General features: G+C 38.6%; 1 protein-coding gene across 12 annotated transcripts in view; it reads left to right on the forward strand.

Annotated features, from left to right (window-relative positions):
• RUFY3 (RUN and FYVE domain containing 3) overlaps positions 1-22,160 on the forward strand; it is an 82,539-nt gene that overhangs the window by 28,534 nt on the left and 31,845 nt on the right. For all 12 annotated transcript variants that reach the window (XR_015552935.1, XM_087434407.1, XM_087434402.1 and 9 more), the window contains exons 2-3: positions 20,545-20,718; positions 21,794-21,911. Coding sequence is in view for 11 of the 12 variants with exons in the window: in XM_087434407.1 (XP_087290533.1) it covers positions 20,545-20,718; positions 21,794-21,911 (292 nt within the window). In the remaining variant the exon portion in view is untranslated. The remainder of the gene's footprint in view (positions 1-20,544; positions 20,719-21,793; positions 21,912-22,160) is intronic.

The raw sequence follows: 22,160 nt of genomic DNA on the forward strand, positions 1-22,160 counted from the left end.
TGTCTGGGATCTGAACCTGCGAATCCCGGGCCGCCGAAGTGGAATGCGCGCACTTAACCGCTGTGCCACCATGCCAGCCACATAGTATTTAGTTTAGTTGGGTTTTTTTTTTTAACCCTATTCCCTCTATTGTCTTTGAATAATTAAGGCAAGTATACTAATAGGAATCCAGTTTGTAGCCAAATGAGAATACAGGGCACACATTGGTTTCTTGTAAATGTAAAGTTGACATTGAGTACCTATGACGTACTAACTATTTTAAATTCATTACCTTATATTTTCACAGGAGTCCTTCAGGGACTTCTGATTTGTGATCAGTAGCTGGGGCTTCAGGAAGCCTTTCCCCTAGGAAACTGTAATAAACTTTTGAAAAGTAACACTCAAAATCAAAGACACCTAGCCTCAAGGAGACAATGTAGCTTGGTTACGTTTCTCTCTAAACTTGACTGTAACTTGGTTGTCTATAGTAATACTCCTGAAGAAAGAGTATATCAAGAAGTAGAGGGCTGGCCCAGTGGCATAGTGGTTAAGTTCGTGCTCTGCTTCGGCAGCTCAGGGTTCGCAGGTTCAGATCCTGGACGCAGACCTACACACCACTCATCAAGCCATGCTGTGGCAGCATCCCACATACAAAATAGAGGAAGATGGGCACAGATGTTAGCTCAGGGCCAATCTTCCTCACCAAAAATAAAAATAAAAAAAAGAAGTAGAGAGATCTCACAACCATGGATGCATAAACAATGGAGAGGCACTTTGAGCCCATTCAAGGGCTTCTCAGAAGGGAGGGAGCTTCAGCCAGTGCCCTCATCCAGGGAAAACAGAAGTAATTCCACAGGCCCAGGGCCTTGTTACAGCAGCAGCCCCACTCAGACCTGTCTCAGTGTCAGAGACAGGGCCCCTTCTGCCAGACTGCACTGCTGTCGTCATTGAGTCACCATGTACCATAGGAGCAGAAATTTTACAGTACCACCTAATTAAATAGTTCCAGAACTATGTAAATTAGTCTGCTGATTTATGCATTCTTAGACCTGAAACAGAATGATAGCTAAGAAAATAGTTCAGTGAACCTCAGATGAGCTGTGCTTCCTAATTCAGGGCCCATGTGCAGTTGCAGCTTTGTCTCTTACCTCTTGACTTTAAAAAATGTCTTTGTTCATGTGTATCTTAAAAATAAGATTATAGAGTCTGTTAAGTGCAGTGTTTTTAACTATTTAAAGCAAGCATGTGGATGGAGTGGTGGTGCTGATGTTTCGTTGCCCGTCTTATGGCAACACACACACTGACAATCTTCTAAGCTGTGCACTCCTATCCTTGTGAGTCAGTGTTTTGAGGGGGAACTGAGGCTAACCGTTTAGCCAGAGTAACTTTGATTTTTATTTATTTTTATTTTTTCCCCAAAGCCCCAGTAGATAGTTGTATGTCATAGCTGCACATCCTTCTAGTTGCTGTATGTGGGATGCGGCCTCAGCATGGCGGGAGAAGCGGTGCGTCAGTGCGCGCCTGGGATCCGAACCTGGGCCGCCAGTAGCGCAGCGCACGTACTTAACCACTAAGCCACGGGGCCGGCCCTAACTTTGGAAGCTAACCCTTTACTCTTTGCTTTAACATTTAGAGTGCATGTCTGGCACAATTCTCATTGGTACAACTCTGAATTATGCATTCATTGTCGGTAGCAAAATTTTAATCAGACCTATCTTCTGTATCAGCTAGCAAGCCTTTAGGTTACTCCTCTCTGCAATTTGTGAATGTGTATTATTATGATAAAATTAAAGTTCATCTAGTTTTTTAGACCAGGCAAAACATGCTCAAGGCAACAAAGTATTATCTCTAGAAAAATGAAATGTTCTAGGAAAGAGATCAGAATTGTCTGTGCCACCATCCACCTCTTTGACTCATGTTTTAGATACTTTTGTTGTTGTTTAATAATTTGAACATATTCCAAAGAGTACATCTTTAAAAAGTGTTTCATAAGTCCTTCTTTGGGGGTTATAAAAGAACAACATAGTATCCATTCTTTATTACAATAAAATCCTGAGCATGCCAAGGTAAAATGGAGATTCTCAACTTTAAAAGGAGAAAACACACCTTTTACCTTCCAGAGGAGGAAGGCTCTTTTAAATTGATTCCATCACTCTGACATTCATTATGTTAAATTTTGTTTTAAAAGTTTTATTTTCTATTCCAACGGGACACATTTTCTGGTAAATGTGTCCGGTTGGAATAGAAAATACCTCTAGGTGAGAAGGGGAAAGTCAGAGAGATTCCTTGTCCTCACCACCCATTCCTGCCCAGAAATGCACTTTCCAGAGCTCTTCTCTGCACAAATCTTGGGAGATCTTTATATTTTGCTTTAATAAGGTAGACTTTTATTTTATTAGGTGACATAGTTTCTAGTTAAAGAAAATAAAGAATAAAAAAATAAAAAATAAAATGAATTAAAAAAAGAATAAAACCTTACTCACTTTCACAAGGTCACATAGCAAGTCTATAGAGCAAACTAATGTGCTGGTTAAATGAGTACATTTTTGTGAATCTATAATCCTGCATAATATAAATCTGTAGCATATTGTATTGTCAGAGGATTACACCTGAAAATGATATATGCAAATATATCTATACATAGTGTATTTTAACACTTATTTGCTATAAAGTAATAATAGCTAACATTTACATTGTGCTTTTTCTGTATGAGATGCTTTCTAAGTGCTTTACATATACAGATCCACCATTGCAAAATCCAAAAAACTCTAAAAGCCAAAAGCATTTTTCATAAATTTGCCTGGACTCATTTGGTGCTAAAACATGACGTGAATTTACTTGAGGCTATTTATAGTCTTTATTTATCCCATTTAATTTGAATATTCATATATTTCCTGCAGAAATATTAATGTGCTTGTTTGTGAAGTGCTGCTCCAGGCCCTGCTAGTTCTGCATGTTTGTTGGCCTCAGTATGTACCATTTTACCTTTCTAAAATTTAAAATATATATACATATATATACATGAATTTCAAAATACATTTGGCCAGAAAATACTAAGATAAAGGACTTTGGACCTACGTTTACTCTTTTACTCCTCACATCAGTGCTGTAAGACGGGTACTGTTCTTTTCCCTGTTTTATAGATGAGGAAACTGAGGGAAAAGAGATGAAGTACCTGGACCAGGGGGTCCTACAGCCCGTGAGGGGTGGAGCTGGGCTGCGAGCCCCTGCCCTCCAGCTCTGGAGGTCATCGTGCTCTCCTACCTCTGTTTATGAAGTGACTTGCTTGGGGTGTTGATGGAAGTTAGGAATTTAATCCTGGTTTTCTATGCTGTACTCCTATGCTTGGTTTTCTAAATCGTTAATTTCTAAACTTTTGAATTGGGGGACATTACGAGTGTAATAAGTTATCATACTTGCCGTCTTTTTATGTTACCTGTCCTTGTGTCTGACCTAACCAGGTAATCTACATATATCTACATTTATCTGGTTTTTAATCAAATATCGCATTACTAAATCCCTATCTGCTTCCCTGTTTTCTGAATTTAAATTTAAATTTTAACTTTTTATATATTTGTATCTTTTTTGCACATCTTTGTAGGATAAATGACTATATATTTGACACTAGAATGTACCCTTACAGCCCACTTGCAAATCACTGTACGACATCAGAACTAAAAATTATCCAGTTTAATTAGAGTGATAATTTAATAAACTAGTGAGAGAGTAGGACAAATGATAAATTCTTTCCTAGATGATGATTCCAAGTTATTGCTTCAGATGCTATGCTGGCTTCTGTGATCAATTTTTCGAGAGGAAAGCTTATCATGGACAAAGTATTCTTTGCCCATTTTCTCATCTTTGTTATGCTTCATCCTCTGAGAACTTCCCTTTATTTGCTGTGTATTTACACATGAAATTCACATGATTTTTTGAGTTTAAGTATGAATATTGCGTTTGTGTGTAATATAATAGTTTCAGAGATACTGAAGAGTGAAGCTAATCCATTTTTTTAAAGATGTCTATAGGTTCTCAACATTTATATCAAAACAGTGATCTTACAGCTTTAAGACACAGAAGTATCTATTATATTTGTAATCTTTGCCTTCTTTCCTGTCCTTTTGCCTCACATGGAATATTCTGTGTATGAGAACATTGAATTTATAGTAAGAGGAGAGAGTACTATACTTTTAGCTGATTAAACATCTGTCTATTGAATTATAGGTGATTTATTTTGTCTGTCTTAAAAGCAGCATCTTTTCCTTTATTTTTGTTCTGGGGAAGGAGAATTGTGGGGTTGGAGGGTGTTGAGAAAGCTATTTAAGAGTTTTCTTTGGTTACTTTAAGAAAAGTCAGTCATTTGCATCATGATATTTGGCCTGAGTCTAAAAAATATTCCACATTTTTCAGCTTCACTGAAGTGATCAAAATAAATATTGAAGGAGATCAATGTTGTGTACACTTAGAATACAAAGAGCCTAACCTTGATTTTCAATGGAAAAAAATCTGTGTTACTTTTTTATGGGATATACATCTTTGTTTCCTTTTATTAGAAACCTTGAAATCATTAATCTTAGCTTGAAACATATTTAATAGCCATAGTTGATACCTGCTTAGTTAGTGTCATATTCCTCCTTGGGTGTGTTCCCAGGCTTTTCACTGTCAATCTCTGGGTTAAATGGAAAGAATTTTAGGAATCTCCCCTTCAGTTATCCCTTTTGAAACCTTGTTTTTAATAGCACTTTTCTTTCTTGGCTTGCATGACATTTTATCTTTCTTTTCCTTTCTTTTTGCCGTTTGCAAAGACTCTTGGGAGGATTTGACAGATTTGGTGGAGCAAATGCGCGATGATACAGAAGGTGCGTGCCACACCAACATCTTTCAGCTCTTTTTCTTTCTTTCTTTTTTAAAATTTCTAACCACCTTTTGATTGTTTTCTGTAAGAGAGAGTGTCAGCTTTAGGTTTTATTTCCCCTGGCAATAACTGGACCAGTAAGCATATTTGCCAGATTTTCCATACAGGTACCAAACAGGATTAGGGTTTTCAGAGTCTTGTGTTTAAAATCATTATCTTTGTGGTTTCAAGCAAAGTGGCATTAGTATTTGTTTGTGCTGTTCCTTTAGGGTATTTGTTAAATGACATGTTCAAAAGGGACTTTATTTCAAGATTATATCAAGTTCCTCAGTGGCTGTTTTTTTCTTTATTTGTTTGTTGGGAAGTTGTACATTTTTTATCATTTGTTTATATATATATATTTATGTTATATATATTTCTGTGAATTCCACAGTAGTCAAAAACAGGTCCCAGGAATGTAAAGTATTTGGTCTCGAATGTTGCTCTGATGTGCAGATATCCATGACATTAAGCACCTTCAGCTTTGTCACATAATAGCAGTCCTTTCTGGGTGGAATTACTTTGAAAAGTAGCCACATATGTTCTAACGTATGAAGGTTCTCCAAACCAGTAACTGTTCCTTCTGTACTTGGCACCTAACTTTAGGGAGCTCAGGTGATTTATGCGTTTTATAATAAAAATAGAAAAATTGAAGCTTGGTTCCACTTTACGTCATTTTACTTTCTCCCACTTTGCCTGGGCAACTGAAGGCGGGTTCTCCCGCTTCAGCGCACACTCCCAGCACACACATCCGCCGCTCTGCCCAGACTGGCCTTTTCACTGACTGCGTGTGCTGCCCTCAGCCGCCTCTCCTACCTTGTTCCTGTGACATCCCACCCAAAACGTTTACTCCCCTTCCCCCTTTGCCTGTGCCCCCTGAGCCCCCCTTTAAGTCCAGGTGAGAGTCCACGAAGTGCTCCTTGACGGCTTTGGCCCACCTTCATTTCTCCTTTCGCTCAAGTGCTGCAGAACTTGGAGCTTAAGGCTTTTTACTTATTTTCTAATTCTTGTGTGTTTGTCATCACACAAAGCATAAAATTCTCAGGAGCAGAGATTACCTTAAACTTCTCGGTATCCGCGTCAGACCCGGAGTGGTCCCGTCCTTAGTAGATCTGGTCACGCTACATAAAACTAAGGCAGTTTTCTCTCTCCACTGATGCCCAATAGTTTCTTCTTCAGCACTTTACTTTGAATGAGTAAATAATCCTCAGTTCCATCTCATTTCTTAGAGTCAAACTATCTTTTTATTCCATTTTTTATTTTGCTTTTTAATATAACTAGTTAAATATAATTCTATGAGAAAACAAATCAGTATTGTCTAGTTAATTGACAGTTTATAGAGAAAAAAATGAGGAGGGTGCTGATGCATTCAATGAGTAGTGTTTACTGTTATATTAGCTGCTATTATTATTTACCAGGCACCATACAGCTTTAAGGTTTTGATTCCTTTAATAGACTGGGTACCAAAGACAAATGCTACATAAAAGCCAACAAATCTATGCCCTTCTTAAGGACTTCCTCCTTGTGGCTCAACCCTGGCAAAATTTCATTTCTTTAATACAAGTGCTACTGCAAGAATCAAGCCTACTGTGAGAGTCAGCCTCCTTTTTTTTCATTTTGTTTTTGCTGGAATTTTTGTGACTGATTATCATGGGTGAAATCAAAAAGGAAGATAAGATGAACTGCAACAGTATAGCACATCAAAAACCCACAAAATGTGACTTGTATCAATACTTTGATGATTTTAGTAGATTACCAGTCAAGTGGTATATGGTAATGCTGGCCAAGAACCTATTTGCACACAAGCCTTTCTAGAATGTGATTTAAAAAAGAAAATCAGAATGGCGGGCGAGAAACGGCTTTACTTGTTAACTCGTTTGAGTGTTTTCTTTTTTTTTTTTTTTTAAGATTTTATTTATTTATTTTTTCCCACCAAAGCCCCAGTAGATAGTTGTATGTCATAGCTGCACAACCTTCTAGTTGCTGTATGTGGGCCGCGGCCTCAGCATGGCCGGAGAAGCAGTGCGTTGGTGCGCGCCCAGGATCCGAACCCGGGCCACCAGCAGCGGAGCGCGCGCACTTAACCGCTAAGCCACGGGGCCGGCCCTGAGTGTTTTCATCCTTGTCTTTTTGTATCATTTTCGACTTCTCTTGTCTCATTTTAGTTATGTGAAATGCTAGAGTTTTACTGTATTACATAACTTAGAGTTTTTGTAAATGAGTACCTATAACAAGAATAAATGTGAGTTATGGAATATTACCCCACATAACACACATAGCAGCTCAGGGTCTGGGGAGGCTCCTGGTTTCCGGCCTTGAGAAAGCTGATGACGTTTGTAGGCTCAGATCTTTTCAGGAGACTTGCACTGCTGAGCTGTTGCAGTTGTATTTCTTACCTATTATTATGGATGTCACAACAGTTGGCTTTTTAATAGATGAAGTGTTAACACTGGCTTCCAGCCTCCTGAAAAGTTGCTTTTTAAAATAACAAACTTTAGGGCCGGCCTGGTGGCTTGGTTGAGTGCACGTGCTCCGCTACTGGCGGCCGGGGTTCAGATCCCGGGCGCGCACCGATGCACCACTAACTACTGTCTAGTAGAATATAAAGTCTCTTAGAGTGGAACTGTATCATGCTTACAACATTGATCAATTATCTTGCATCTCATCTCATTATATGCTATTAATTTGTGTGTAAGAGTTTTGAGAGGCCGGCCCTGTGGCGTAGCGGTTAAGTGCGCGCACTCTGCTGCTGGTGGCCAGGGTCCGGAACCCCGGGCGCGCACCAGTGCCCTGCTTTTCAGGCCATGCTGTGGCGGCGTCCCATATAAAGTGGAGGAAGATGGGCACAGATGTTAGCCCAGGGCCAGTCTTCCTCAGCAAAAAGAGGAGGATTGGCATGGATGTTAGCTCAGGGCTGATCTTCCTCACCAAAAAATAAATAAATAAATAAAAATTTTGAAACACACTAGAAAATTATGAAGAGTAAATGAGATAATAGGGGCCGGCCCTGTGACATAGCTGTTAAGGGCACGCGCTCTGCTGCTGGCGGCCTAGGTTCGGATCCCGGGCGCACACCGACGCACCGCTTGTCAGGGCATGCTGTGGTGGCGTCCCATATAAAGTGAAGGAAGATGGGCAGGGATGTTAGCTCAGGGCCGATCTTCCTCACACACACACACACACAAAAATGAGATAATAAAAAGCACAGTTTACTATCTTTAGTTTCTCAGTAAATATACTCATTAAAAGCCTTTTAAGCAGATTCTGTGAATTTGCAGTTGCCCAGATTGCTACCTATCTCTCTGAGCACTGAAATGGTTCAGATATTACTTGAATTAGAGAAATAATATACCTGTGTGAAATATTACCTGATCAGATTGCTTACTAGTTCCTTGACATATTTTCTTTTGGATTAAGACTTTATGTCCACCATCTTGAAAAATCGAAGGAACAAATCTAAGAGATTTTCTTAGCATCTAGCACTGTGTCATACAGTCTATTCAATAAAGGTTTATTTTAAATTAAATTAAATTCTTACACTTATATTTATGGAAGACCCATAATTTTAACTGAGGGTACAGATTATTCCTGTTTGTTTTTTGTTTTTTTTTTTTAGTGAGATCTGGGGTTTACCCTACTTACAAACTAAAAAACTAGCCTGTTACTGCTCTTTCATGGATGCTGGCAAAAGACACATGACTCCTAGGTCAGAGACAAAGGACTTTATTACTCATGATATTGCAAGCAGCCTGAGCATCGACACATTTGTGTCAGTTCCTCTTGCATCAGAGTCTCGCCTGGATGACACTGCATGGCTCAGCAAGACGCTCTGCATATGGTGGGTTTATGTTGCAGCTGAGGAACACTGAGTTTGGGGAATCCATTGCTTTTATAGGAAGCAGTAGGAAAACCTCATCTCATGATTGTCAGCTGCATAAACAACGCTGAGAAATGGCCCGGGTAAAAGGGTGTTCAGGGCCTTGCAGTCTGGATACAGCCCAGTAAAGACAGGTGGTAGCACAAGAGGTCTAAGGAAGATTGTCTCCCAACATTTTGCAGGTGAGAGATAAAGAAATGAGAAATTTCCCCAATATCACTCAGGGAATGTGAGAGAAACAGAGAGATCTAACTGTTCTAGCTCACAGTGTTGCCCCCTAACATTTAAATTATTTCTGTGGAATAAATTGAGCAAAGCCAAGAACTCTTGGATTTGTACTTATCATCTAAATTTCTTATGTTGCATCAAAACAAAGACTGACTAATTTCTAAATGTTCCCCAAAATTTTCTAGGTATTCTTCTATGGTGTGAAATTCTTCAGGTAAAGATACCTGCCGAAGTTTGGGAAGCTTTCCAAAACTGAAATTGATTATATTATGGTATGGAGCCCAATATAGAAATCAGTGTGGTTTCATAGGGAACTCTTGGACAAACTTGGATTATAAAAGGACATCTTTTAAAGATTATAGAAATGGATACCTAAAAGAAAAACACTGTTTTTTCCTCTACTACTCACAACATTTCTGACTTTAAATTTGTGGGGGTGTTTCAAACACCAACCAATTCTCTGACACCAATTCAATTCTGACACTATTTACCTGGGGTTAGTGCAGACTCCACAGGTTAAGAGCTTAATCCTACAAGAGGCCCCCTCACTTCAGATGCCAATCACAAGTCCAGGTTGTCACCTGTGCTTCTGACTGACCAGCTATAAATCAGGTTTCCATTGACTCCTTCCTCAGGTTTGATAATTTGCTAGAATGGCTCACAGAACTCAGGAAGAGTTTACGTACTAGATTACTAGTATATTATAAAAGAATACAACTCAGGAACAGCCAGATGGAAGAGATGCATAGGGCAAAGTATGTGAGAAGGAGCACGGAGCTTCCGTGCCCTCTCCAGGTGCATCACTCTCCTGGCACCTCGATGTGTTCACCAACCCAGAAGCTCTCTGAACCTTTCTGGTTAGGATTTTTATGGAGGCTTCATTACATAGGCACAATTGATTAAATCATTGGTCATTGGTGATTGCACTCAAATTCCAGCCCCTCTCTGCTACCTGGAGTTGGGTGGGGATGGGGGGAGGCTGAGAGTTCCAACCTCTAATCACCTGGCTGGTTCCCCTGGCAACTAGCGCCTATCCTTTGGGCTTTCCAAAAGTCACCTCATTACCATAAACTATGTGGTTGAAAGCGGCTTCTTATGAGTAACAAAAGATACCCTTTTACCTTTTGTGTGTGTGTGAGGGAGATCAGCCCTGAGCTAACATCCAATGCCAGTCCTCCTCTTTTTTGCTGAGGAAGGTTGGCCCTGGGCTAACATCTGTGCCCATCTTCCTCTACTTTATATAGGATGCCACCACAGCATGGCTTGACAAGCTGTGCGTTGCTGCACACCAGGGATCTGAACCCGCGAACCCCAGGCCGCCGAAGCGGAGTGCTCGCACACCACTGTGCCACTGGGCCAGCCCCTCTTAACTTTAACTCGAGCTATTTCAGGAACTGGGAACAGAAACCAAATATAAAAAAAGATGCTCCTCTGGCTCTTATCACTTAGGAAATTAGTAGGGTTTTAGGGGCTCTGTGTTAGGAACCAGGGGTAGGGGCCTGGTTCCCCTGGTCTTATTATTTCTTATTATTTCACAATGTCTGACCGAGTATGAGTTATATAAAAGAATGGTTTTGGAATGTTAAATCACCAAATAAGCTCACTCATTTCAATGCTAATGCCAATCAAAAGAGTTTTTTTGGTTATGTTCAGAGGTAGAAGAAAATAGCACTAGATTCTTATTGGAGGCTAACGGTTAACCCTTGACCTGAAGCAAGAGAAAGCAGAACCTCTTATTATTTTTAATTGTGGAATTTTTCAAGTACATAGAATAGTATAATGAACCCTAATGTTTCCATCACCCAGCGTCAATAATTATCAGTATTTGCCAATCTTATTTCATCTCTCACCCCCACATTTTTGATTCTGGAGTATTTTAAAGCAAACTTCAAACATTATGTCTTATCACCTCTAAATACTTCAGTATCGCACCTAACGAAATTAACAATAATTTCTTAATGGTATCTAATATTCAACCCATTTTCAAAGTCTGATTGTCTCAAATATGTCTTTTTTCAATTGGTTTATTTGAGTCATGATCCATACAAGAGATACATTATTATGTCTCTTAAGTCTCAGTTTTTGTTTTTGTTTTGTTTTATTTATTTATTTTTTTTGTGAAGAAGATCAGCCCTGAGCTAACATCTGCCAATCCTCCTCTTTTTGCTGAGGAAGACTAGCCCTGGGCTAACATCCGTGCCCATCCTCCTCCACTCTACATGGGTCGCCACCACAGCATGGCCTGACAAGCGGTGCGTTGGTGTGCGCCCGGCATCCGAACCGGCGAACCCCCGGCGGCCTCAGTGGAGCACGTGCACTTAACCGCTTGCGCCACTAGGCTGGCCCCTCAGTTTTTTTTAAATAACAGCTTTATTGAGATGTGATTCACATACCATTAGGGTTACCACTTTAAACTGTACAGTTCATTGGTTGTTAGAATATTTACAAAGTTGTGCATCCATCACCACTACCTAATCCCAGAATATTTTCATCACCCTATAGAGAAATCCTTTACCCATTAGCATTCACTCCCTAGTCCTCCTTCCTTCCAGTTCCTGGCAACTACTAATCTACTTTCTGATTCTATAGATTTGCCTGTTCTGGACATTTCATATGTTGACTAAGGAAAAATCCACTACAATTTAAACAACAGATAATTATTTGGGCAATTAGAATTGCAATTCTGTACTCTGACAGGAGAGGGACTTAGGGTTTTTATGGGGAAAAGGGAGGAAGATGAGGCAAGTTGTATTAAAGAAGAATTCATTGGTTCTAGCTGAGGTAAGACTAGGTTTGTACTTCATAGATTGGCTCGAGATTCGGTCATCAGGCAAAAGGCTAGACTTGTGCTTCATTGATTGTTTTGCATGGTCATCAGTCAAGTCCAGTTCCATCAGTCTTTATGAACAGGATATTCTCGTCCTTACTGACTTCTTGTAATGTTGGTGGTTTGGTCCAGTTTGGAAGATAAAGAAAACAAGACGTGCAAGGCAATTCCTCTGAAATGGCTGCTCTGGTTCAATTTGAGTGTGGCTCCACTCATATTATCTTTCATATATATAAACAAAATCATTAGATATGGGGCCTTCTGTATCTGGCTTCTCTCAGCATAATGTTTTCAAGGACCATCCATATTGTGGCATGTGTCAGTACTTCATTCCTTTTTATTGCTGAATAATATTCCATTATACATACCACATTTTATTTATCCATTCATCAGTTGATGGACTTTTGGGTTGTTTCCACTTTTTCGCTATTATGAATAAAGTTGCTGTGAACATTCATGTATGTTTTATGTGGCCATGTGTTTTCATTTCTCTTGAGTATATACCTAAGAGTAGAATTGCTCTCCTATGGAATATGCTCTCCAAACCATATGGTGACTGTGGTGTAACCTTTTGAGGAACTGCCAGACTATTTTCCCAAGCAATTGTACCGTTTTACATTCCTACCAACAGCGTACAAGAGTTCCAGTTTCTCCACATTCTTGTCAACGCTTGTTATTTTCCTCTCTAATTTTTTATTATATCCATCCTAGTGAATGTGAAGTGGTATCTCGTGGTTTCGATTTGCATTTCCCTAATGAGCATCTTTTTATGTGCTTATTAGCCGTTTGTATATCTTTTCTGGAGAAAGGTCTATTCAAATCCTTTCCCCATTCTTTTTTACTGGATTATGTATCTTGTTGTTGAATTTTAAGGGTTCTTTATATATTCTGGATACTACATCTGATTTGCAATTTTTTTCTCCCATTACATGAGTTGTTTTTTCATTTTTTTGATGATGTTCTTTGAGGCACAACTGTTTTTAATTTTGATGAAGTCAGTTTATTTTTTTCTGTTGTTGCTCGTGCTTTTGGCGTCATCTAAGAAACCATTTGGTCATATTGTATAATCCTTTTTATATGTTGCCAGATTTGGTTTGCAAGTATTTTGTTGAGGGTTTTACATCTATATGCATAAGAGATATTGATCTATAGTTTTCTTATGATGTCTTTGTTTTTGGTCTCAAGGTATTATTAGTCTCATAGAATGAGTTAGGAAGTGCCCACTCCTCTTCTATTGTTTGGAATTGTTTGTGAAAGATTGCTATTAATTCTTCTTTAAATGTTTGGTAGATTTCAATAGTGAAGCCATCTGGTCCTGGCCTCTTCTTTGTGGGATGTTTTTTTAAATTACAAATTCAGTATCTTTACTTGTTATAGATCTATTCAAATTTTCTATTCCTTCTTTTTTTTTATTTTTTTTTTTGTTTTTTGTGAGGAAGATCGCCCCTGAGCTAACATCTGCCAATCCTTTTTTTGCTGAGGAAGATTGGCCCTGGGCTAACATCTGTGCCCATCTTCCTCCACTTTATATGGGATGCAGCCACAGCATGGCTTGCCAAGCGGTGCGTTGGTGCGTGCCCGGGATCCGAACTGGCGAACCCCAGGCCGCCGCAGCGGAGCATGCACACTTAACCGCTTGCACCACTGGGCCTGCCCCTCTATTTCTTCTTGAGTCAGTCTTGGTAGTTTGGATCTTTCTTAGAAATTGTTCATTTCATCTAGGTTGTCTAATATATTGGCATACAGCTTCCCATAGTATTCCCTTATAATTCCTTTTGTTTCTGTAAAGTCAATAGTAATGTCTCCTCTTCATTTCTGATTTTAGTAATTTGAGTCTTTTCTCTTTTTCTGTTGGTCAGTCTAGCTAAATTTCTGTCAGTGTTGTTGATCTTTTCAGAGAACCAACTTTGGGTTTCATTGATTTTTCTCAATAGTTTCATTCATTATTTATTTCTGCTCTAATCTTTATTATTCCTTCTTCCTGGGGCTTTCTATTGATATATATATTTATTGGTTGCCTTTGAGGAAGCTGTCTATGAAATCATGGAATATGCTAGAGCTAGAAGAGCCATCTAGGTCAGTACTTCTCAAACTTTAATGCACGTAGTGATTGCCTTGGGGTCTGGTTAAAGTTCAGAACCTGACTCAGTAGTACCATTGGAGCCTAAGGTTCCCCATATCTAAAAGCTTCCAGATGGTGCCAATGTTGATGTTCCAGGACCACACCTACAGTGGCAAAGATCTAGTTCATTTGGATTCAGAGTCGTATGTGGGGTTTTCCAGACCATGTTGTTTCTCCCCATTCCAGAAATAGTGCCCCTCCCTTGAGAATTAGTGATGCAGTGAATCATATGATTGATAAGGGCATGTGTTGGTTCCATCAGATAAAAGAATTACTGAACAAGTTTAACCCTCTCAATTTACAGCTGAGGAAATTGAGGCCACAAAGAAGTGAGATTCCTTGCCTGGCATCATATAATAAGTTAATTGGCACAAAAAATTGATTAATAGCAAGCAGATTAAGAGTAGTGGGTGGGTATAATCTTTCTGATGATAAGGCTTAATTTTAGCAAAGTACATCTTTAATTATGCTATTACCAAGAAAAGGTAGCAATGAGGATATATAAATTTGTGGTTAGGGCCGGCCCCGTGGCTTAGCAGTTGGGTGCGCGCGCTCCGCTACTGGTGGCCCAGGTTTGGATCCCGGGCGCGTACCGATGCACCGCTTCTCCAGCCATGCTGAGGCTGCGTCCCACATACAGCAACTAGAAGGATGTGCAACTATGACATACAACTATCTACTGGGGCTTTGGGGAAAAAAAAAAAGAGGATTGGCAATGAATGTTAGCTCCCAGCCTGTCTTCCTCAGCAAAAAAAAAGAGGAGGATTAGCATGGATGTTAGCTCAGGGCTGATCTTCCTCACAAAGAAAAAAAAAATTGTGGTTAAATTTTCTTTGACTAACTCTTTTAACAGACTGCAACCTAGAGAAAAAGTTACTTAAGAGAATTTTTACTCTTGAGTAGAAGGATTTATCGTATCTGAAATGGCATTAAGGAGAATAGATAGATAAGGATATAGATAATCTAAGATTTCTAAGACTAATGATTATTTTTAAATGAAGATTGAGTAAAAGTTCATGATTCTCTTGTACAAATAAGTGTCATCAGAATAGTTAAATGATGTTTTATTACAGATCTTTTTAGTACTTTCAGTAATTTCTTTCACTGTTGGACGACTCATTTTAGGCCCAATTTTATATTCTTAAGAACTATTTCGGGAAAAGTTCAAAATACGTTTATTTGGCAATTATTGGTCTTCAGTCATTCTGAACATAGAGTAGGCTTTCCTGTCTGTATCTTCCTGTTAGCCTGTCATTTTAAATCTCTTAGCAGTGCTCTTAGGTATCATTGGAAAATCTCCGTATGACAACTGTTTTGTTTCTCATAAGATAAAAGTTTTGATCTGTCAAATAACCAGGAAATTCTGAAGAGTAACTACTATTGTGCTACATAGGAATTATTCCTGCTTTACCAAGAATTGTGTACAATGTGATGTACTTAATATTAACATAATGTTAAATATAACTTACTTTTCCTAAAATTATTCATAAAACATTTCAAGATTTCTCTTTGCGAACATCACTCATTGCACGCTAAAGAGATAACATGGGGTCTTGGTCAGATGATTGGTTTGCAGAACAGTGTGATTCACTGTCACTCTTAGCTGTATGACTTTGGGTTCACTTTTCTTATCACTATTAACCAGTGAGCCACATGACTCTGTAAAGTTTATTAAAATTTCCTCATATGGAAATTAGCAGTCTTGAAGAAATAGTGAAAACCCCCACGATCTTGAAAGAACTTTGATTTGAAAACAGTCGATATAGTTTATTATTGTAACTATAGTCATTTCTGCACAGTTTCTTTAGTCCACTGCTCCTTCTGTGTTCCCCACCAAGATGATTTACACCACCATCCATCTAAGCACCAAAATTAGAAACATGGAAATTACTCTCCATTATTTCTCCTTCTTCCCTCACATCCAAGTGGTCATCAAGTCCTGATTCCTGACATTCTACCCCTAGAACATCTCTCAAACTAACTCTCTCTTCTCCACACAGCAAGCACCCACTGCTCTAGTTCCATCCCTTAGTATTTCTTATTATTTCTCTCCTCAACCCTTGCTCCTCAGCCTTGAGTTCTTGCATCCCTCCCATCCGTCTTCCACAAGGATGCTAGGATGGCTTCTCTAAAATTCAAATCTGTGACATCACACCTCACATATGAAAATCTTTACTGACTTTAAAGTAAAATCCATACTCCTTAAACAAAGTCCTTAGCAATCTCTCCCTTACCTACTTCCCTTATCTCACAACACTTACTCATGAGCGTCATAAACTTCTGGCATTTTTTCAGTTTTATTTTTATTAGTATGCTGTGTTCTTTCATACCTCTGTGTCTTTACCCAGGCTGTTCCTTCCATCCTACTCCTTTCACAGATCTTCTCATACCCCTTCCTTGCCTGACTAATTTCTTCTTGTCCTTTAAGATTGAACTCAAAACTCTCATCCCCTGTTACTGAAATATGTGGCACCTACTGATTTCTATATATTGATTTTGTACTCTGCTACTTCTATGAATTATCGTATTTTTGTACAAATTTTAATTTGTTTTGTTTGATTTTCTGGGTATAAAATCAGATCATGTGAAAGCAGTAATACTTGATCCACTCTTTCATAGTTCATATGTCTCAATTTCTTTATCATCTCTAATTGCATTGGTCTATCACCCTCAGTACAATGTTAAGTAATAGCCATGTTAATAGATATTTCTTAATTTCCTTAAAATGCTATAGTGAATAAACATATTTTATAAGTTAAAAAAAAAAAGCCTAATTCTCTCAGAACTTATATATACATACCTGCCCCTTAAATTTGAAGAAGAAAAATAGGGGTCAGGTAGCTTTCTACTGTGCACAGTCCCACAGTATCCTGTGTATACTTTTGTTAACCTTCTTATTGCAGTGTGTTTACAGTGCTTCGCAGACTTTTCCACAGAAGTACATCCAATGGCAGAGGACATTGTATTGGACTTACAGCCTGCCTGAAATCCTACATTAATATCATGTCTAATATCTCAGCCTTAAAAAATATATAAAATTTACATTTGATTCCATTGAATGGGTGTATTTGGTTTAATATAAAAACATTTTAATTTATTTGTCCTGGAATAAAATTGATCTTTGTCAGAGATGATAATGTTTATCCTGAAATTCCAAGTGTTCATTGTAAGCTGCCCTGTTTTGTTCTCCAGGCGTCTCTGTTACCCAAGTTTGATAACTAGTAAGCACCTCAATGTCAGGGCCTAGGTCTTTTATCTCTGGATTCTCAGCATTAACTACAGTATCTGACACCCAGTAGATGTTCAATATTTATTGAAAAAATGAATGAACAAATGAATGAATGAACAAAAGTTCAGTTTCGGAATAGTAGTGTTAAATGTTAGCATTGTGAAAAATTAAAATTTTAAGTATTTTTCTTATAGAAAAAGTATGACTGACAACATTGTGAAAGTCATGCATTTTTAAAAATCATTTTCTGGCCTTATACAATGTAACAAAACTTTTTTTAAGTTTTTATAGTTAAAAGTATAAAATATACAGAAAAGATCACATAAGTATTCAGCTCAATGAATTTTCACACACTCAACAATTTCACATAACACCTATATCAAAAAACAGAACTGTATCTGCCCCTCAGGAGTCCCTCCATGCTCTTGTCTGGTCATTGCCCCCTTAACAGCATGTATTGATTCCACAAAATCATTTTATACTTGAGTACAATTCAAGACAAGTAGCAAATTGAATAGGGAATTTCTTATTCTATGATAAATGAAATTAATGATTTTACTATTCATTATTAGTAACCAACATTACAAAATGGAAAAAGAAATAATTTTAAGTACTAATTATTTTTGGTAGTTTAATTTAGTACTAACCAGGAAACATAATTAAGATTATTTATAATGACCATATTCTTGTTATTCAACAAAAATGTTGATAATAATAAGCATTAAATAAGAATCATATTAACTGTTGTATTAATCAATAACGAGCAGTAAATTCTTTTGAGCTCTTATGTCTAATTGTCAAATTACCCTGATTTTTGTTTCACTTTCTTTTATTTGTGTAGAGTAGTAGTTCTCAACGGGAGGGAAGCCCGATATTGTCTCCCCAGGGACGTTCAGCAATATCTGGAGATATTTTTGGTTGTAATAACTAGAGGGTGCTACTGACATCTAGTGGGTACAGGCCTGGGTTGCTGCTAGACTTAATTCACAGAACACCCCCCACAAAAAAGAATTATCTGAACCAAAATGTCAGTAGTGCCGAGCTTGAGAGTAATATTTTCTAAAGAATAGGTTGGTTGTTTGTGTTTGATGCAGGTTAGTTCAAATAGGTTATACCACCATAGTAATGGAGTCCAAGGTGTTAGGAATTTAATTTCCCTAGGCACTAGTTCATCTTTCTGTAGTCTCTGCACCCCAGACCCCAACCAGATGTCTTGAACATTTCTGCTACTGATTACAAGAAGAAGGAGATAAGGCAACATAGAAGAGCTGATATAAATCCATCACCATTTCTGGAAAACATCTCAAAGCGTGGTGTTTTGTACATATTCCAAATCCAGCTCTCCCCATGTAACTAGTTCCAGTAGGTTGGAATCAGATTGTATACTTTGACTAGCAACATTGTTTAATTTTGTTATTACCTCCCTGAATTAATGGTCCACAAGCGTGAGGCAGATGGAATGGTTCCTTATGGGCAGCCGGTCATCCAGCTTCAACCACGTTTTCTTACTGTCTATTGAGAGGTGTTAAATGGAGAATACAGTAGCTGTCCACAAACCTTCATGCAAACCCAGACAGCCCTGCCTAGTCCTGTCTCTCAGTGGTTATGGGAGGTGAGAAACACTAGCGCGCGCATAAATGCTGGTAATCAAGTTGTTCTTCACGGCTGTTTTTCAGGGGGTAGTATTTTGTGTATTTCAGTGTCCCCTGTGAGCTTATTCTAGTCCTGACAAGTTGACCTACCCTGAGCAAAGAGGAGCCACATTTGAGGCTTGGCCCTAAAACATTTGCTGGTATGCAAGAAAGAATTAATAGCAACGTACACCAATTCTGACTTTCATAATAAAGTATTCTCTAAAAACATTACCTCAAAAAACACTACAACAAACCAAGATTTGTATAGTTGTAACTGTAAATCTACAAGTCCTTAAACTTATTAGAGAAGAAGGTTAGCTTAGAATTTGGCCATTTGATTCTGCTCATTTAACTGTGAAAGCAAATATAAATGAAAACATTGTGTGAAGAAAATTACTTGGGGCAATTTGAATAAAATAATCTCTATTTTGTGTTGTGGCTTGTTTGTATTATGAGAGCGTAGTTTTATTAGTATTTTTAGTCTCCCCAAGAAGAGGTAAAATATTTCATAGATCTCTAGGCCTTTTTCAGTTTTTATAGAAATTTGACATATTTGATGTTTGGGAGCATGCACATGTCATAGTGGAAAAGGCATTAACTTTCATGTCAGATCCCGGTCCTTGGACTGCTTAACTGTTATGGGCCTGCTTTACCACCCAAAAAGAAGGGACAATAGTTAAATGATAGAGTCACAAAATTAAATAAGATAATCATGTAGAAGAATGGTCAGAAGCAGGGAAGAATAAACATTGTTTGAAGTCATTGATTCATTTGTAAGTGGATTATAGTGGTCGAATACATGGTTTGGAGTCAGAGAAACAGGGTCTAGAGTCTGGCTCTGTCGTCTATTACTGGCTGTGCCCAGAGGCCAGCTGCTTTACTCTCTCAGCCTCATTTCCCTTCCTTGTAAATTGGTGCGTTTGGTAACTGTCTCATTGGATGTTATCAGGAAGGATTGAGATCATAATTGTAAGAAGCAGCCCTCAGTACCTGGCACAGGATACATACCAATAAATGAAGGTAGCGAGTCCCTCGATTATTCTGAATTCTGTCAGATAAAACGTAGTACGTAGTCCTTTTCCTCAAATAGTTTATCTGTGTGGTTGATGAGAGCCACACACTCTGTGCTAAGTCTTAAAAAATTTGGGATTGATTAAGTTCTGATACTGCATTATAGTGATAATGTTCATTTTTTTAGTTTGTTTAATAATGCTCAGTTTAATAATGATGCTAGTTAGTATAAATACTAATGATGCAAATCATATATTTGGAACAAAATTTGTTTTTAAGTACTTGATCCTTTGCTTCTACATTGCTTTATCTTTTAGAGCACTTCGTAGACTTTGTAGAGACTGAGTGGGGCAGGGCGGGGGTGGAAGCAGAGAGACCAGTGTGGAGGGTATATCACAGTGAGGTATGACAGGCACCCAGGTTAGGGTGGTGGCAGAGGCGGTGGTGAGAATATTAAAAGACAGTATTCAAGGCTCAAAATTTGATAATTTGTACTGTTTCATCAAGGATATTCCTAAGGGAAACTGGCATCATTTTTAACAGCAAGTACATGGTGGAGAAGAACACAAGAACTAATAGTATGATTTGGTGCCACTGCCTTGATTCTTGCCAAGACGCCGACAGTCTTACCCACCATTGCTGTTGCACCATCAATGCAAATGTCAACACAGTGAAATTATGCTGAATTTTAAAAAGCACTATTTCCAGTAACCAGGCTTCATCCTCCCCCCCTTTGGCTGCAGATCCTAATTATCTCATGGCTAATGAACGCATGAATCTGATGAACATGGCCAAGCTGAGTATCAAGGGCTTGATTGAATCAGCTCTGAACCTGGGGAGGACTCTGGACTCTGACTACGCACCTCTCCAGCAATTCTTCGTGGTGATGGAACACTGCCTGAAACACGGCTTGAAAGGTAGGGCATGGCCTCAAAATGCAGATGTGTATGTGGCTATTTCCTAGCAATATATGCTCAAGAAGAAGAGCATTCTTTGTGAATCCAAAGAATAAGAGGCTTGAATTAATAATATTAATTTATTCGAATGCAACCTATACGGCTGCAGGGATATGGTTGACTTAAAGGACTCATAGGTCTTAAATAACACTGATCAGGGGCCGGCCCTGTGGCGTAGCGGTTAAGTGCGCGTGCTTCGCTTTGGTGGCCCAGGGTTCACAGGTTCAGATCCCGGGTATGCACCGATGCACCACTTGTCAAGCCATGCTATGGCGGTGTCCCATATAAAAGGTAGAGGAAGATGGGCACGGATGTTAGCCCAGGGCCAGTCTTCTCAGCAAAAAGGAGGATTGGTGACAGATGTTAGCTCAGGGCTAATCTTCCTCACAAGAAAAAAAAAAAACACTGATCGTTAAACGCTAGAGCTGGAAGGGCCATTACAAGTATCTAGTCCAATATGGCAGTTCTATTTGACAGTTGGAAACAGGCCTGGAATGGGACGTGACTTGCCCAAGGTCACACAATGAGTAGGAGCAGAGCAAATGCTAGAGCTCAGATCTCCTGACTCTTGCTTCCGTATTCTTCCCACTTAACCATAAGCTTTTGAGGGCAGGACCTGGTCTTGTTGGCCTTGCTTCTTTTCCTCCTCCCTCCCCAATATTTGATAGCCTATTTCTGGATTACATATTCTTTTCCATTGGATTGTTTTCTTCACTAAAACCACACGGCTTTAAGTACTGTATTTTTAAAATGTTTTATGATATTATAGGGCTAGTCCATAAATTCTTCCTGAAAGAGAAAGGACTGAGTCTTGGGAAGTAGGGTATTTTTGGTTTTCACAAAACGTTATCTATTCTGAAAGCATGAATAATTTTAGAAGTTTCTCATAATGTAGGATTAGTTCCCTGAAAAGAGCAATGAATAAATGGGAGAGGTTGTGTGTGTGTGTGTGTGTGTGTGTGTGTGTGTGTGTGTGTTGAGGGCATGTTTATGTTGTAAAGAATATTAAAATATTGCTTTATTTTTATCACCTTAGCTAAGAAAACTTTTCTTGGACAAAATAAATCCTTCTGGGGGCCTCTAGAACTCGTAGAAAAGCTGGTTCCAGAAGCTACAGAGATAACAGCAAGTGTTAAAGATCTTCCAGGACTAAAGTAAGTTTAAGGTTGAGTTCTGTTTGTCAGGGAAAACGTTCTTACTAACTATCTCCTTGAAGAGTGAGACTAAAGACAATGATGATCATAATAATTTATTTCATCACAATCTAAAATGCATAATGTTGTTGTGAATAGGCACTGTTATGAGAGAACTGGTAATGTAGAGTATTAAGAGAAGTCTGCCTATGAGTGATAATTATTATTAATCTAAGAGAGGTGGTCTTCTTGTTAAAATACCAAACATTT

The sequence above is a fragment of the Ceratotherium simum genome, chromosome 8, assembly GCF_057802395.1.
Source record: "Ceratotherium simum simum isolate JZ-2026a chromosome 8, ASM5780239v1, whole genome shotgun sequence".
Lineage (NCBI taxonomy): Eukaryota > Metazoa > Chordata > Mammalia > Perissodactyla > Rhinocerotidae > Ceratotherium > Ceratotherium simum.